The 18204-nt window shown below is 41.5% G+C and overlaps 1 protein-coding gene and 1 pseudogene across 4 annotated transcripts in view; one reads left to right on the top strand and one right to left on the bottom strand.

Annotated features, from left to right (window-relative positions):
- Nucleotides 1-737: 737 nt before the first annotated feature.
- LOC104873520 lies at nt 738-1251 on the bottom strand (annotated as a pseudogene).
- A 9530-nt stretch (nt 1252-10781) lies between these two features.
- Nucleotides 10782-18204, top strand: part of LOC104869644 (leukotriene-B4 omega-hydroxylase 3) — a 31724-nt gene continuing 24301 nt past the window's right edge. The window contains exons 1-3 of one of the 4 annotated variants that reach the window (XM_033759768.1): nt 10782-10887; nt 11206-11404; nt 12458-12602. In XM_033759768.1, the coding sequence (XP_033615659.1) occupies nt 11207-11404; nt 12458-12602 (343 nt within the window). In that variant the 5' untranslated portion in view covers nt 10782-10887; nt 11206. Of the gene's footprint in view, nt 10888-11205; nt 11405-12275; nt 12603-14595; nt 14626-18204 lie in introns of those variants that run through there. The other 3 variants (XM_033759769.1, XM_033759770.1, XM_033759771.1) reach the window with 3 other exon arrangements.

The raw sequence follows: 18204 nt of genomic DNA, 5'->3' as shown, positions 1-18204 counted from the left end.
GGCTGTTCACGCTCCGTGGAGTGGAAGTGAGACTTTAGGTCTTACAACATACTCACCAATAAAGAAGGGTTTCTGTGTCCTCACAGCCTCACCAGCATCTTTTATGTTGCTTTCTTGAACATAGCCTTTTTTTCTGAAGACGGAATCTCAGTGTTGTTTTAATTTGCATTTCTCTAACTGCCAGAGATGTTGAACATTTTTCCTATACTTAACGGCCACTTGTACGTCATCCTCTGAGAAGTGTCTATTTATTTGTTGTTGCTGTTGCTGTTTGAGACAAAGTTCAGGCCAGCTATGGCGTTCAGGCTGGCCTTGCACTCACTTTGTAACCCGGGAGGTCTGGTCAAACTGTTGAACTTCAAAAATAAGAGAAACAGAGGAAGACATGAGACACAAGAGAACAATAATACAAGTTAAAGCTGATATCTCATGAAAAACAACAACAGAGCCTAGAAGATAATCTTGCCTTTGAGGTGGTAAAAGATAACAATGATCAATCTAAAGTTTTCCATAAGTGACACTATCCTTCAAAGATGATAGTGAAACATAGACTCTTTCTTCTTTTTTTTTAAGTAGACAAATTACATTTTTAAAAAGCATCAAAAAGTGAATGTATTTAACCGTACTTGGCTGAGAGAGCAAATAGGCAAAAAATAATTCATGCTATAGCACATTCAATGAGCTGAAAATGGAAAGTTGGTCTAAGGAAGATAAGAGGAACTCTTATCTTGCAAGAATTAGAACCAAGAGGCTCCATAATCACCTGGCATTCACTCGATGTTGTATCTGTGGTTAGAAATGTGTATGATAAGAACTCCGGAATCTTCCAGATTCTCCATTTAAGGTTCAGCTCAACTGTGGCCACAATGTAACCTTTGTTCTGAATTGCAGTCTGCACAGGTCCTTCTCTGTGTGCAAGGTTATCATTGGGATCATGGATCCTTGGCAATCCTTAGAGCCACTCGGTACTCTGCCCCGATTTCTGATTTTCAGCCATTACACCATCAGTTTTATACAAGGAATACACTTGTCATAGAGACAGTTCATCATTGATTGTACTAAGTCCAAAAAATGATAAAGTTGGTATCAACCAGGATATGATAAGGTGGACCCAGCTGGGTATTAGACTGGAAGAATAAGCAGGAAGGATGTTGGGGGACTTTGCTTTGGAGCACTGGGAGTTTTCTTTATAGATTTTAATCTATCTTTTTCTTTGAGTCTCTCATCTCTGAAACTAAGCATTCACTTCATACTTCCTTGTTTTCTTTTGTTTCTGTGTATTCATGCCAAACTCCAGTTTCTTCATATAGCTACTTTCTTTTTCTTTTTCTTTTTTTTCCTCATTGAGTTTATTGGTACATTTTAGGTATACAGTACAGTTACATTCATCATTGGGATCTTGTACCTTTACATGACAGGTCTTGGTTCTCATTTTTTCCCCTTGTCCCTGCCCTCCCTTCACCTCCTCCTCCCTCCCCATTTACAAACATTTTATTTCCATTTTTTCTTTTTCTCCTATTTTCTTCCTTTCCCTTGTTACCTTTCCCCTACCCTTCCCACTTTCCCTACACTTTTAGCCCTTTTCTTCCTATTTCACAATGTCAGTTATCTCATTAGGATCTTATGTACTATTATGGTTTATTCACACCAGAGAAACTATTCGGTATTTATACGTGTGTGACTTATTTAATTCACTTAGGAGTATATCCTCAATATGTATCCATTTTCCTATGAATAACTCTAATTTCTCATTCTTTATGGCTGAGTAGTATTCCAATTTATAGAAAAACCACATCTTCTTTATCCAGTTTCCAACCGATGGGCAAATGGGCTGTTTCCAAGTTTTAGCTATTACAAACTTGCCGCTAAAAACATAGGTGTGCATATATCATTGTGATATGATTCTTTTAATTCCTTTGGGAAGATACCCAACAGAGAGATGGGTGGGACAAATGGAACCTCTAGTTCCAGCTCTTTGAGGTATCTCAGTATTGATTCCCATAGTGTTTGCACCAGCCTGCACTCCCACCAACAATGGAGAAGGGTTCCTTTCTCCCCACAAGCCTGCCAACAATTGTTATTGTGTGATTTCTTGATAGCAGCCATTCTTTGTGGGGTGAGGTGGAATCTCAGTGTTGTTTTCATCTGCATCTCTCAAATGACCAGTGATGTGGAACATTTTTTTCATATAATTTACTTGCTGCTTTTACTTATTTGTCTGAGAAATGTCTGTTCATTTCAGATGCTCGTTTGTACAACATGGTGCTGGCAAAGAAAGAGACCTGAGGATCAGTGTACTAGATTGGAAGACACAAAAACAACTCCAGATTCACTCAGCTACCTCATCTTTGACAAAGGAGCTGACCATTCCCACTGGAGGAACCATAGCCTCTTTAATAAATGGTGTTGGAAAAACTAGATCTCAACCTGCCAAAGATTAAAACTAGACCCTTATCTTTCACCATGCACTAAATTAAAATCCAAGTGGATTAAAGATCTAAATATTAAAACAGAAACACTAAACTTGCTGGAAGATAAGTTAGGCAGAACTCTGGAAGACATTGGCATAAGAAAAGACTTTATGAACAAATCCTCAGTAGCACGGGAACTAGCAGATAGAATCAACAACTGGGATCTCATCTTATTAAAAAGCTTCTGTACTTCAAAAGAAACCATCAGCAGAACTAAGAGACAATCTACAATGTGGGAAAAAATTTTTACCAGCTGCTCCTCAGACAAAGCACTATTATCTAGAATCGATAAAGAATTCAAAACAATCAGCCCCCCAGAAATATAAGGACCTGACACATAGCTACTTTCAATAAACAAAACTAGGACTTGTCAACAACAGACCTGCACACAATCCCTCATGAAATCTTTCATACCTCAGAGGAATGACACCAGATGTCACTCAGGTCTCCAGGAAGGAATGGGGAACACTAGAAACATCAGCTATTGGGCAGATATAGTAAGATTTTGTTAACGTCTTTCCGTGACATTAAATCATCTTATGAAACATCATTCTGTGGTCTTCAAAATCTTGGCATTATGAGGGGTAGAAGAGGGCAGAGTAGAGACTGGAGGTGAAATGTGACCTGTCTAGGACCTGAAGTCAGGAAACCTGGAAGACAACGATTTGGTGAAGAGAAGGAAAAAGGAAATTCTTTGGGAAATGGGAGGGAGCTGATAGGAAGACTGGAAACTGTAGAGAATCGGGAGCAGGGGGAGAGCACAGTACAGGGAAAGGAATGAGGCAGTTTGGCAGACTCACCCTGGCTCCCAGGGAGGGGCCCCTGCCTCTGCCAGTGCGAGGTAAACCCAGAGGCTCAGTGGCTTAGGAAGACAGGTGGACTGGGCCAGCATCATGGGACACGAGAGAGACCCACATCTATTACAAACTGCACAGACAGCTCAGTGCTTTACTCTGTGAGTGGCCCCTTCCAAAAGGCAAGCTGGAGTGGAGGAAGGAGGAAGCAGCCCAGTGTTGGTATCCACCATACTCAAGATGAGCTGTTTTCAGGAGGTGTTAGTTGTTTGGAACTGAACTCAGAGCAACTACCGAGCAGATGTGCTCCAGGGTTTCTGGTGTTGACCTGTCACGGTGACTGGGGCAGAGACAGCTATGGGAGACAGTCACGGAGAGCATTTGTGCTGAACACAGACTTCCTGAAAATTTAAAACCCAGGCGAAGGGGGATACAAGAGCCTCTGCCCGCTGTGGTGAGAAGCCGGGCTGGGTGTGTGTGGTTTCCAGAGGAGATCTGTTTGCTTTTCATCTGCCAACACGAGCAAGGAGATGGCTTAGGTTGGATTGTTACCATGGCTTGCGTTATATGGACAGGGGGGCCTGTAGAGTGTGAGAGTAGCTCACAAACCCACCGACTATAAAGCTAGGTAAAGAAAACCATGACTGTGGCTGCATGGAGGGACATGGAAAGCGGGAACTGCTGGAGTGGCTACAGTATTAGGGTGTGCACTGTTGTCTGCCTGAGCCCAGAGAGAAAGGCGAGGCAGGATCCAACATTCACACAGAAAAACAAGAGTAGGGAAACAAAGTAGGTCTTAGCAGAGACTCACTATCCCTACCCAATATCTGCTGTATTGCAAGACTGCAGACCATGGAAAGACAAATCCCATTTAAAAAATCACAGAGGTGGGTTGGGGATTTAGCATAGCACCTGCCTGGCAAGTGCAAGTTCCTGAGTTCGATCTCTGGTACCAACAAACAAATGAACAAACAAACCCAACCAAAACAACTGGAACAACAACAAAAAACATAGAGGAATTTTTTTGGGGGGGGCTAACTTCTTCATGCCTTTAAGTTTATTCTTTGGGGTACAGGTTTTTTTTCTTCTTCTTTTTTTTGTACTGGGGATTGAACTCAGGTCCTTGGTCTTGCAAAGGAGGTGGTGGCATCACTGAGCTAAGTCCCTGACCCCTCCATTTTGTTCCTCTTATTTTTATCATATTTTTTTCTTTTATCTTCGTTTTCTTGTTTACTCTCTGTGTTACTTTTGTCTAATTCTATTAATTCACTTTTTCTCCTTAATGGGATCTCTGTCTCAATTTTCTCTCCTTGGTCTTGTCTTCCATTGATGAATTTTTAAAATTTTACTCTTAATTCTATGATTCCTCAACCCCTATCTTTACTAATGTAACCATTAAGCTTTATTAATCTTTAGGTAGTTAACTCTATGCTATTAATGCTGAATTCTGTTGCTATTGGAGGTGTAGACATTGCATTTAGTAAATACTGCATGCCACCATTTGGTTATCTTTGTGATTATAATGATAGACCTCTTTTCTATGGTTAAGAATGGTACATTATTGGTTCTTACCAGTATATCAATATCCAGTTTGTCTTGAGTCTATTACTGTTGCTGAACTATTGCTTTTGCTAAGGTGGCATAGTTGTTGCTACTAATTGGTGTTCTTTGCACTCTACTATCAGGATTGATTCTATGTCATTAATAGTACTGTGGTCCATTCCAAGAGATCTGGATGCTGAGCTGGTTATAGTGCATTCTCCGCCCCCAAATTAACAAAGGGAGTTGCATCTTGGGACAGAGGCAAAGGTCTATGTTTAGCCACTACCCAGAGTGAATCCCTGAAAATTAGACAATATATCTCCATACTAGCAATAAAATCTCCCCAATATTATGTGTATCAGACTCTGCCCAGTATTAGCAGGCTGTAGTGACACAAGCTTCTTGCCCCTCCATAATTCATCTGTGTTACACTGGAAGTAACAGAGTTTGGCTGAGTTCACTCCCAGCCAAGATCAACCGGCCTCAACTAAATTCTGACTTTTTTTTCTCTTTTTTTGAATTCTGAATTTAGTTGTTCTCTTCAGCAAAGACATGCTTGTGCCCTCATTCTACAGTCCTGCCTTGAAACTTGTCATCAGCAGGTGTCCCAAGGCCTGCCCAGTTTCCCCCCTTCCCTCACTTGGAGTAAATAAACACTGTATGTCCTGGGAGTCCTTTGTCTTTGCTGTGCAGAACAGCTTAGATCAGCCTAAGACTCAGTTTCTCTCAAGTCTCTGTTTCTGCATCTTTATTTCTCACTTTCCTATCTCAAGAATGTCATACTTGTCAGGCATGGTGGCGCACGCCTGTAATCACAGCTCTCAGGAGGCTGAGGCAGGAGGATCGCTGTGAGTTTGAGAAGAGCCTGGGATACATAGTGAGTTCCAGGTCAGTCTCAACTACATAGTGAGACCCTGTCTCAAAAAACAACAACAACAACAAAAACACAAAAAAAGAAAAAAAGAGAAAAGGATGTCATACTGGCTTGCAGGAGACCAGGATCCACAGCAGGGTTGTCTGATAGCATCCCTTCTCCTTTTCCCTATAATAATACAACCCAAACCTCAGCATACCCATGCACGCGCACATAAACACAAAGCACAAAAACAACAGAAACATGACAAGACAAGGCAACAAAATGCATCCCAAAACTTCAGCTCCTCAAAAGCTGATCTATGGAGTATGAATGGGGAGGGAATAAAAATCCACACAGCTGAACCATTCCAAATGATAAAACAAGAGATTAAAAAACAGAGTAAGGTGCTTAGTGAGCTCACAGAATATCTAACTAAACATATAATACTTAAACAAAACTATTCATGAGCTTATAGAAGACACTAATAAATAGCTGAGCTAAGCAAAATGATGCAAAACATTAATGATCAGTTTAGTAATGAATTGAAGTTCCCAAAAAGATACCAAACAGAAATCCAAGAGATTAAGTATTCTGTTGAATGTATGGACAAAAGAAGTGACCAGTGTGAGTGTCATTACCGGTAGAAAGAGCGGATGCTGGTAACAGTATACTAAGAGATACTCTAAAAACAAGAGAACGTGAAAAATAGATCCAACAGCTGTTAGATAATGCTAAGATTAATTTGAAGTAGTGAAAAATCAGAAGAAAGCACAAATGTCATAAAAAAACCTATTTACAGAAATAATGGCACAACCAAATATGGGGAAAGAAATTAACATGCAGAGACAGAATTCCACACAGCTATCCTCAGAAAAGAAGGTATCCACAACCCACTATAGTCAAAATTCCAGAAGCCCAACACAAGGACAGATTTTAAAAGCTGTTAGAAAAAAGGAACAAATCACTGTGTTTTTTTTAATCTTATTGAGTTTTTGGTACTTTTTAAGTATACAGTACAGTTACATTCATCATTGGGATCTTGTCCCTTTACATGACAGGTCTTGGCTCTCATATTTTCACCCCTTCACTCTCCCCTATTTACAAAGGCTTTGTTTCCATTTTTTCACATTTTTTCTTGTCCCTTATTTCTTTTCTCCTTCCCTTGAACAAATCACTTATAAAGGTAAACCTATTAGAATTACAGGAGACCTCTCAACTTAAACCTTCAAGGCTAGAAGAGCCTGGAGTGAGTGAAGTCTTCCATGCCCTAAAAGAAAAAAAACTTTCAATGCAGAATGATATATCCTGCTTGCAAAATCTACCTTTAAGTTTTGTTGAAGAAATAAGGTCTTACCATGACAAAAAGCAACTTAAGAAATTCATGACCACCGAACAAGAACTGTAAAAAACCAAAACCAAAACCAACCAAACAAACAAACAATACTCTAAAGAGTATCCTAGGAAGAGAAAAAGAAGCCAACGATATGTCAAAAAGTCTAATAAAATGAATATACCACGTAGGTGAACAGTTAAGCAGAAAAGAAAAAAAGGACTTTGGCATCAGGAAGATAATGCAATGACAGGAATAAATCAATACTACCAGGAATAACTTTCAGTGTAAATGGCCTCAATTTCCCAATCAAAAGTCACAGATTGGCAGAATGAACCAAAAAATGAAACCCAAGAGTGTGGGTTTTGCAAGAGTATGGGTTATACAATAAACACATTTAATCCAAAAAGAAACTTATGAACTGAAAAAACCAAAGTCTCCATGCAACAGGAACCCTAAAACAAGCAGGAGTAGACCCCCGAGTTTTTGACAAAATAGAGTTCAAGGTAAATATGATCAGAAGAGGCAAAGGTTACTACATATCGGTTAAAGGAGCAATTTAACAGGAAGCAATAACAATTATAAACATACATGCATGGAACACTGGCAACCTGGTTTCATAAGTACTACTGGACATAAAAGATCAGATAAACATCAACACAATCACAGTGGGGACCTCATACACCACGATTACACTAGATTGACTAGAAAAAAAAAGCCCAAACAAATAAATTTTAGAGTTGAATCAAACCTTTGAGAAAATGGTCTTAATAGATATCTACAGACTGTTCTACCCAACAACAGACTATATATTCTTCTCAGTAGTACACAGAACTTTCCCCAAAACAGACCATATGCTACAGCATAAAGCATTCTTAAAAATGAAAAAGAATCAAAATTATCCCATTCATATTATCAAATCATAGCATAATGAAACTAGAAACAAATGGGAAATCACAAAAACTATATAAACACATATAAATCACACAATATACCTTTGAATAATCAGTGGGTCATAGAAGACACCAAGAAAGAAACTGGTTTCTAGAATCAAATGATAATTCAAGTACAATATCCCAAAACCTATGGGACACAATGAGAGCAGTCTGGTAGAGAAGTTTATAGCTGTGAATGCCTGCATAAAAAACCCAAAACCAAAAACCAAAACCAAAATATAAAGAACAAGCTCAAATAAATAATCTAATAATGAATTGCAAGGTCCTACAAAAACAAGGACAACCCAAATTCAGGGCTAGCACAGAAATCAATGAAATTGAGACAAAAAAGCCCCCAAACAAAACAAAATAATAACAATAGCAAAACAATACAAAGAACCAGTGTATCCAAAAGTTGGTTCTTTGGGAGAATGAACAAAATAGACAGACCTTTAGGCAAACATAAAAAAAAAAAAAAGACCAGGTCAATGCAGTTACAAATGAAAGAGGTGAAATCACAACCGGCGTTGTCAAAACCCAGATGATTATTAGCAACTGTTTTGAAAACCTATGAACCAACAATTTGGAGAATCCAAAAGAAAAGGATAGATTCCTAGATACATATGAATTAACAAAACTGAACCAAGGAGAGAGAAAAATCCTGAATAATCCAATACTTAGTAGTGATTTAAGCACTAATAAAAGTCAATCAAATAAGAAAAGCCCGCAACCCAGTGGATTCACCACAGAATTCTACAAAAACTTCAGGGAAGATCTAACGCCAAGCTCTTTAATGAAATTGAGAGAGAATGAGTACACCCCAACCTATCATGGCTGGAAGTAAGCATTACCCAGAGAAGGACTCAACCAAAAAAACAGCATGACAGGTCAATTTCTCTTTTCATTTTTGAGACAAAGTCTTGCTATGTAGTTCAGGCTGGCCTTAAAGTCACTATGTGAGCTTGTCTGGCTTTGAACTTGTGGTGATGTTCCCTCCTCAGCCATCTGAGGGCTGGTGTGTGCCACCACACCCAGCAAGATCAATCTTGCAGTGAACATAAATGTGAAAATCCTCACCAAGTTACTGGCGAACAGAATGTAATAAGTTATCAAAAATATCATACATCATTATCAAGTAGACTTCATTCCAGAGATGCAAAGATGGTTCAATACACACAAATCAATAAATGCAATACATCACATAAACAGAAGCAAGGACATGATTGTCTCAATAGATGCAGCAAAAGCCTTTGATAAAATCCAACATCACAACTGATTAAAATCCTGAAGAAAACTGATACAGAAGGACCTTATTTAATTGGATAAAAGCCATTTCTAACTTCCATTGTATTAAATGTCGAAAAGCTGAGAGTTTTCCCTCTAAAGTCAGGAACAAGACAAGGATGTCCACTATCACCATTCTTGTTTAATGTAGCATTCAAAGTATTTGCCAAAGTAGTCAAACAAGAGAAACATAAAAGAAATCTTTATAGGATAGGAAGAAGTCAAATTATCATTATTCATCAATGACATGACTGTCTACATGGAAAATCCTCAAAACATCACCAAAATAATTCTAGAATTAATAATAATTGTGATAAATTGCCAATACATATTAAAAGTGCTTTATTTTTGGGACAGGGGCTTGCTGCATAGTTTAAGTTTAGCCTTAAACTCCCTGTGTAGTCCAAGCTGGTCTTCAACTTCACTACACCTGGCTCTTTATTTTAAAAAATGGCATAGTGGCTGGGTGTGGTGTTGCAGGCATGTAAACCCAGCCCTCGGGAGGCTGAGACAGGATGATTGCTGTGAGTTCAAGACCAGCCTGGGCTACAAAGTAAGTTCCAGGTCAGTCTCAACTACATAGTGAGAACCAGTCTCAAAAACAAAACAAAACAAAAAATGACATTGTGTTAGCAAATTTAACAGTTAGCTATCTCGTTTTGTGAGAATTCCATTTGTGCGTGTTGATGGTTGTAGGCATTCTCTCTAAATTTAGAGTTGAGTTATGCTTCAGCAAACAAATTGTGGGAGAGAGATTTCAATCATGTCTGTCCACATCATCCTACTCCCCAAAACCTGCACCTTAAAGATAAAAAGGTTTCTTCTGGCTCAAGCTTGGAGAGGTTTGGCTACATGGCAGGGCAGCATGCGGGGGCAGGAGGCAGAGAAAGAGAAGATGAGGGGAGCAACAGGGAAGAGATTCCCCTCCAGAATCTGTTCCCCGCTTTTACCTCCTCCCTACCAGGTTCTACAGCCAGAAGAGCCCACCCTTCAGGTATGTCCTTAAGGGCTGGCTTCTTATTTCTCAAACCTGATCTGAGTTACAGCCAGTGAGGCAGGATTCCTTCTTTGTCTCTATTTGTAAGAATCTGAGCTGAATCCAGGCCCCAGGCTAATAGGAGGTTGGACTTGGACTCTGCCTAGCTGTGCAGTTGGCGGTCAGAGGCTTCCATCCCTGAGCCTGTTAATTCTGCTAGGGAAATGGTACATGCTGTCCTCCTTGCCCACACACGGAGAGGAGCAGGGGAGCTGATCAGGGACCAGGCTTGTGCTGGCCCTGGTCTCCTGGCACCCGAATCCTTCTGTTTACGCTTCACTTTCTACGCCCTGGTCATAAAAGGGCAGGGGTATCTGAAGATGTGTGACTCACTATGCCCTTTGCCCACCCCTCGATCTTGGCGCCACCTCTGCTAAGTTGTAAAGACCCCGTGTCTATGCATGTGACACCGAGTTGGATTGCTTTTGCAGCCAGCTGGCCCTTTTTCCATGTCTTGGCTGCCCGCCCAGGGAGGGAGTAGCCAGCCGGGCCTAGGCCGATTGGCTGGCCGTGCCTCACTAACCTTGGGTCGGTGGGGAAGGTTCTGGCCAAGGCGAAGGCAGCTCCTGGCAGTGAAGGGCCAGGACGCCAGTGGTTTCTGGGATGCAGTCCCTAGCTACGTATTTATGATTGAGCCAGGTTAGTTCTCTAATCGGTTTCCCTCTTCTGCTTTTCATTGTTCCTCTCCTCCTCCTCTTCTGTCTCTTCTTCCCCATCCTCCTCTTGCTCCTGTTTCCCTCCACTTTCCCGTCTCTTCATCTTCCTCTTCACGCTCCTCCCTCTTTCTCTTCCTCAGCCTCTCCTTTCTTCCACTTTTCAGCTCATCGTCCCGTGCATCGCCCTGTCTCCCTCCCAGTCCCTGCCCTTCTAAGTCTCCAAGTTCCTTCCCCTCGGCAGTTACCTTGGAGTTCCCTGTCTCCTTCCCGAAACTCCCCTTCTGTCCCCTCTGTCCTGCAGGATGACACAGCCGATCATGTCCTGGTTAGGTCTGGGTCCGGTGGCAACCTCCCCGTGGCTGCTCGCACTGCTGTTTGGGGTCCTCTGGCTCCTGATGCGAATTGTGGTCCAGACCTATGCTTTCTACAAAAACGTCCAGCAACTCCAAGGTTTCCCTCAGCCCCCTAAACGAAACTGGTTCTTGGGTCACTTGGGGCAGGTGAGTGTGGCAGGGAGCAGGTTCTGGGGCATCGGGGTGGGTGGATTCCTGAGGGGTCAGGAAGGGGATCAGGGAGCCAAGAGTCACGGCAAAACCTGGAGAAGCCAGGGAAAGGGCTCACTCATTTTTCTGCTGCCGGAGAAACATTTTCCGCAGACACACTCATCCCACAGGCTGTATGCCCAGCCCGTCTCACACCCTGTCCTCCCATGTGTAGTCTGCTTTGGATTCTCTCTTTGGGTTGTGTTTCTAATACGGCTGCACCTGTCAGGGGCTCCCAGGGTGGGCGACACAGAGTGAGAACCACTTTCTCTTCGCCCATTCTCCTCCGCTGTCCTTGCTCCATCCTGAGGGCCCTGTCCAGGGTCTGCTGCCTGTCTAGATCCTCTGTTTGTCAGCCCGTCTCGGCTGATGGTTTTTCGCAGGAATTCGCTCTGAAGCTCCTGTCTTCAAGACAGGAACCCAGCCGTGGCAGAGGAGCGGTGCGGGCTGACTCCCTTCTGCCCTTCACGGGATAGCTTCCTTTACGTTGCACTACCTGTCACACATGCACACCCATATGTGCACACAGACACACACACTCACATATATGTCTGAAAAACTTGGGGGATTTATTATTATGAGAATTATCTTATGTACTTTTGCAGACTACGAAGTCCCACTCTATGCCATCTCCGAGCCGGAGAGCCAGGAAAGTCGATGGTGTAACTCACTCAGTCTAGATCCAATGGTTGGGATACCCGGGTTTGGGGCAGGGTGGGAACTGTTGATGTAAAACTGAGTAGGACCTGGGGTTCTGGGGTCAAGGGCAGGACAGAGCTCTGGAGTGAATTTGTCTTCCCTTTGCCTTGTTTTCTATCTGAAACCTCAGTGGATTGGATGATATGACCCAGCCTTGGTAGGACGGTTGCTGAGACTACGAGAGTCTTCTGAAACACCTTCCCAGATGCACCAGGAATCGCATTTCATCAGCTATCGGAGCGCTCTTGGCTCAGCCCAGTGGACACCAGCGATGAGCCATGTCCGAGCTGACCATCACTGTCTTGTCTGCAGATACAGCCCACAGAGGAGGGTTTGAAGTTCGTGGACCGGATGGTGCACACCTACCCTCGGGGATTTGTGATGTGGTTCGGCCCCCTCCTCCCCGTCATCACTTTGTGCCACCCTGACTCCCTCCGATTTGTCCTCAGTGCCTCAGGTACTCACGTGGAGTTTGTGCGGGTAGTGTGTGTCACATCTAAAGGCTTCCAGCCCTCCAAGCCAGACCTCCCTCTTGGCTTCTCCCTCTTTCTTTCACGCACTCCCATTCCACTGTCCCCTCCCTCCACTGCCGTCACCCTGCACATGCCGTGATCCTGGTGTCCTAAAAGCTCCCGGGCCTCAGGAGGCCTCGATCCAAGGGCATGTCCTGGAGGGACCCCCAGTCTTCATGAGATGGATCTGGGCCGAGACATCCCCGAGGAGTGGACCAGAGGGAAATAAACTTTACTTACGACCGCTCAGGGGTGAAACAATGTCTTTGGACGAGGAGCTGCCTGAGGAAGGTTTGTAACGATGATTAGGAAAGTTTAGATGAGAGGTCCCTGCCATGTCTGGGGTCAGCCTTGTGTATCTCTAGGCCCACAGCAATGAGGAGAGCTGGGGGCTGATGTGGACTCTCGTCCTGACACCCAACTTACCGCTCTGGCTCCTTCTTCAGTACCCTGTGGTTTATCTACCTGATGTTCATTGCCCTCCTGCTCCAGGTCCCGAGTCGGCCCCCGAGAACCCACACCAACCTGGCCCACTTCCTCTGCTCTCTACCTGTTCTATTCTTTTAAAATTATTGTGAGTACAAGTGTGCAGTACATAATGGACACTCACGGTGGGCAGTAGGTACAGGTACGTGACCACCTTGATTTTCTGCATCCATTTCCTCTCTCCCTCCCCCAGCTTCTCTTAGTTCCTCTAACATTAGACCGAGGTCTATGTCTGTATTCCTTATTGTCTTTCATTTTTCTCTTCAATTTATTTAGACTTTGACTTTCTCATATTAGAGAAACTACACAACTTTAAGCTTGTGTGTCTGATTCAGTGTGTATCTGCCTACAAACGGCTCAAGCTTATCCTTCTTTATGGCAGCATGGTATTCCATTGTGTAAAAATACTACATTTTTTTAATCCATTCATCTTTTGCTTTTTTTTTTTGAGAAAGGGTCTCACTATGTAGTTGAGAGTGACCTGGAACTCACATGGAGCCCAGGCTGATCTCAAACTCCCATCGATCCTCCTGCCTCAGCCTCCTGAGTGCTGGGATTATAGGCGTGTGCCACCACAGCTGGCAAAAAAATTTTTTTTGGTACCAGGGATCAAACTCTGGCCCTTGCGCCTGTGAAGCAGGTGGTAGAACCACCGAGCGAAACCCCTGGCCCTACCCATTCATCTTTTGAAGGACATATACATCACTTCCACTATTTACCAATTAGGTATTGTGGTTCTGTAAACATGACTATGAATATATCTGTATCATATTATGCCTTTAATTCTTTGCTAGAAGGCAAAGAGCTGACTGGAATGGAATTTCTGGGGTCAGGGGTTTAGAGCAGAGGCACCGTGCCTGCCTCACAAGTCAAGGTCCTGAGTTTGATTACTGGTACCAAAGCTCAATTTCAAATGGAATTTCTGTTTTTTAAGCTTTTTGAGAAATCTCTATACTAATTTCCACAGTGATTGTACTAGTTTTTACTCCCAGCAAGAACATAGAAGAGTTCCTTTTCCCCCAAATCTTCTCCAGTATTTGTTCTTATTTGACTTTTTTGATTATTGCCATTCTTTTTGGTGTAAGATAAAGTTTCAGAGCTTAATTTGCATTTCTTTAATGATAAGCAATATCGAACATTTCTTGATGTATTTATTGGCCGTTTGTATTCCTCCTTCTGAGAAATGTCTATTCTTTTCAGTTGCTATTTTTAAATGTTTTCCCTGTGGGGATTAACTTTTTGTTATTTGTATATTGTAGATATTTATCCTGTTTTTGGTTCCAGGGATCGAACTTGGGACCTTGCGCCTGCAAGGCAGGTGACAAAACCACTGAGCTAAATCCCTGGCCCTGTGTAGAAGCTTTTTAATTTGATATAATCCCATTATTGATTCTTAATGTTATTTCTTTTTTTAATTTTTTATTATTTATTTGTTTATTTATTTGGTACCAGGAATCGAACCCAGGACCTTGCGCTTCTGAGGTAGGTGGCAGCACCACTGAGCTAAATTCCCGGCCCCTTAAAGTTATTTCCTGTGCAATTGGGATTCTGTTTAGAAAGTCATTGCCTGTGTGTATAACTTCAACAGTCACGCATACCTTACCTGCAGCATGTTGTGTTTCTGCTTTAGTATTTAGATATTTGAACCGTTTTCATTTTAGTTTAGTATATGGTGAGAGATATGGGTCTAACTTCTTTCTTCTGTATGTGGGTGGTCATTTTGATCCCTTCGTCAAAGATCAGGTGGCTGAAACTCTGCAGTTTCTGCATCCTCTATTCTAGTCCATCAGTCCACATGTTTGTGTTTGTGCCAATGCCATGCTGTTTTAGCACTGTAGCTTTGTAGTATAACTTGAAATCTGGGATTGTGATGCCTCCTGCTTGCTCTTGTTAGTAGGATTGCCTTTGCTATTCTTGTTCTCTTCTCGTTCCATATGAAATTTAGGATTTTTTTCTAGTTCTGTTGGTATGATGTTGGTATTTTGATTGGAAGTATGTTAAATCTATGCATCACTTTTGGGAATATGACAATTTTGACAATACTGCTTCTGCCTATCCATGAACAGAGGATTTCTATCCATTTTTAAATTCCTCTTCCATTGCCTTTAACAGAGTTCTGTAGTTTTCATTGTGGAAGTCTTTCACTTCATTGGGTAGGTTTATTCCTAAGTATGTAAATTTTCTTGCAATTATTGTGAATGTATTATTTTTGAAAATTTCTTTCTTGTTGGTTTTATTTGTAGTGTACAGAGATGCTACTGATTTTTTGTGTTCATTTTGTATCCTACTTTATTGCTGAACATAGTTTTAATTTCTAAGAAGCCCTGGTGGAATTTTTTGTCATTTATGTAGGGGAGCATGTTGTCTGTAAATAAAGATAATTTGACTTCTTTCATTCTCATACATATTCCTTTTACTACCTTCTTTTGCCTGACTGTTCTGGCCAATTGTTTGAGTACTATATTAAACACAAGTGAAGCCAGGCATGGTGGCACATGCCTGTAATTCCAGCACTTGGGAGGCTGAGGCAGGAGGATCACTGAGTTCAAGACCAGCCTGGGCTACACAGTGAGGTCCAGCTCAGTTTCAACTACATAGTGAGACCCTGTCTCAAAAAACAAAAAACAAAAAACAAAAAACAAATAAACCCGAGTGGCAGTAGTGGACATCCCTGTGTTGTTCCTGATTTTAGAAGGACAGCTTTCTTTTTGTCCCCCTTTATATATGTATATATTATATTGTCAGTTTTATGTCATAATGGCTCTTATTACATTGATGTGTGGTCCATCTATACTTATTTTATTCAGTTTTAAAAAGTAATGAATGGATATTGTATTTGTCATAGGCTTTTTCTGCATCTATTGAGATGATCATGTGGTTTATATTTTTGTTTCTGTTTGTTTTGTTTGTTTTTGGCATGGGGATCGAACTCAGGACCTTGCACTTGCAAGACAGGCAGTGGCCCCACTGACCTAAATCCCTGGCCCTGCTTCTGTTTATATGGGTTACACTTATTAATCTATGTATGTTGAACCATCTTTGTATCCCTGGGGTGAGGTCTACTTTATCATGGTTGATCTTTTTGATGACTTGTGACATTCCGCTTGCCAGTATCCTGTTAAGGACTTTTTTTGGTATCGGGGATCAAACTCAGGCCCATGCACTTGCGAGGCAGGTGCTGGAACCACTGAGCTAAATCCCTGGCCAAGGACTTTTGTATCTATGTTCACTAAACGGATTGGTCTGTAGCATTCTTTTTTATTTGGTGTCTGATTCTGGATTTGGGGTTATTTTAGCTTCCAGGAATGAGCTTGGAAGTACTCCTTAACTTTCAACTTAATTAAAGAGTTTAAAGGCAGGGACAAGGGGAAAAATGAGAACCAAGACCTATCACGTAAAGGTACAAGATCCCAATAATGAATGTAACTGTACTGTATACCTAAAATGTACCAATAACTGAATGAGGAAAAAAAAATAAAGGCTATTGTTGTTAGGTCTTTCATGAGGGTCTTGTAAAATTCAGCAGTGCATCTGTTGGTCCTGGACTATTTTTGTGTTGGTAGGTTGGTATTTTTCTTCTTTAAGTTAATGGATAAATTCAAAGCAAACAATACAGTTACATTTATCCTTGGGATCTTGTACCTTTACATGAAGTATCTTGGTTCTCATTTTTCCCCATCTCCCTGCCCTCCCTTCACCCCCTTCACCCTTCCCTATTTACAAAGACTTTGTTTCCATCTTCTCATTTTTCACATTTTTTTCTTTTCTCTTCTTCCTTTTCCTTTTCTTTATGTATTCTTGGTTCAGTTTTTGTAATTCTGTATATATCTGGGGATCTGTGCAATTCTCCAAGATTCTCTAATTTATTGGGGTACCATTTTTCATAATAGTTGCTAGTGATCTCCTGGACTTTGGTAGTGGTTGTTGTGGGGTGAGAAGCAGAAAAACCAATAAAAAGGAATCAAGCTCCACGTTGAGGACAGGTTTTTTGTTTGTTTGTTTGTTTTTGAGACAAGGTTTCACTACATAGTTGAGACTGACCTGGAACTCACTACGTAGCCCAGGTTGGTCTCGAACTCATAGCAATCCTCCTGCCTCAGCCTCCCAAGTGCTGGGATTACAGGAGTGAGCCACCACACCCAGTGAGGACAGGTTTTATTGGAATGAATACCTGAGAGGGACCATTGGCAACCAGACCAGAATGATACCATCTTTTATAGGTTATTGGGCTTTATAGGGTTGTAGGAGGAAGTTGTGGCTTTTTTTTTTTTTTTTGAGATAGGGCTACTTTTGATGTTGTGGTCACTGAACCATTGCGTTTGTGTTAGTCATTCTTAAGACAGGGCTGCAACTGTGCTTGCTGGGCCTTATCATCCTGGTTCAGCACATTTTGGGAAAAGAGAATTTAAAGAGCATGAATTTTTAAATTTTTTTATTAAGTTTATTAGGGGCCAGGGATTTAGCTCAGAGGTTCTGCCACCTGCCTTGCAAGCACAGAGACCCAAGTTTTACCCCCAGTACAAAAAAAAGTTGAAATATTAAGTTTATTGGCACCTTTTAGGTGTACAGTACAGTTACATTCATCATTGGGATCTTGCACCTATACATGACTTATCTTGGTTCTTATTTTTCCCCATTCCCCAGCCCTCCCTTCACCCCCTCCATCTTTCCCTGTTTACAAAGACATGGTTTCCATGCTTTTCCTTTTCACTTATTGTTTGTTTTTTCCTTTTTATCTTTCCTGTACCTCTCCCACTTCCTCTACTGTTTTAGACCTTTTCTTCGTATTACACAATATCAATCACATATTTTGATCCTTATTTACACTTTTAGTTTTCCACACCAGAGAAACTATTTGGTATTTACACATGTGTGACTTTTTTTTTTTATTGAGGTTATTGGTACAATCTAGGTATACAATACAATTACATTCATCATTGGGATTCTGTACCTTTACATAATAGGTCTTGATTCTCATTTTTCCCCTTGTCCCTGCCCTCCCTTCACCCCCTCCTCCCCTCCCCATTTACAAACACTTAATTTCCATTTTTTCAGTTTCTC

Source organism: Fukomys damarensis, unplaced genomic scaffold (assembly GCF_012274545.1).
Source record: "Fukomys damarensis isolate Sample0158 unplaced genomic scaffold, DMR_v1.0_HiC HiC_scaffold_37, whole genome shotgun sequence".
Taxonomy (NCBI): domain Eukaryota; kingdom Metazoa; phylum Chordata; class Mammalia; order Rodentia; family Bathyergidae; genus Fukomys; species Fukomys damarensis.
The sequence above is the reverse complement of the archived record's forward strand: the minus strand, read 5'-3'. Positions and strand labels throughout refer to the sequence as shown.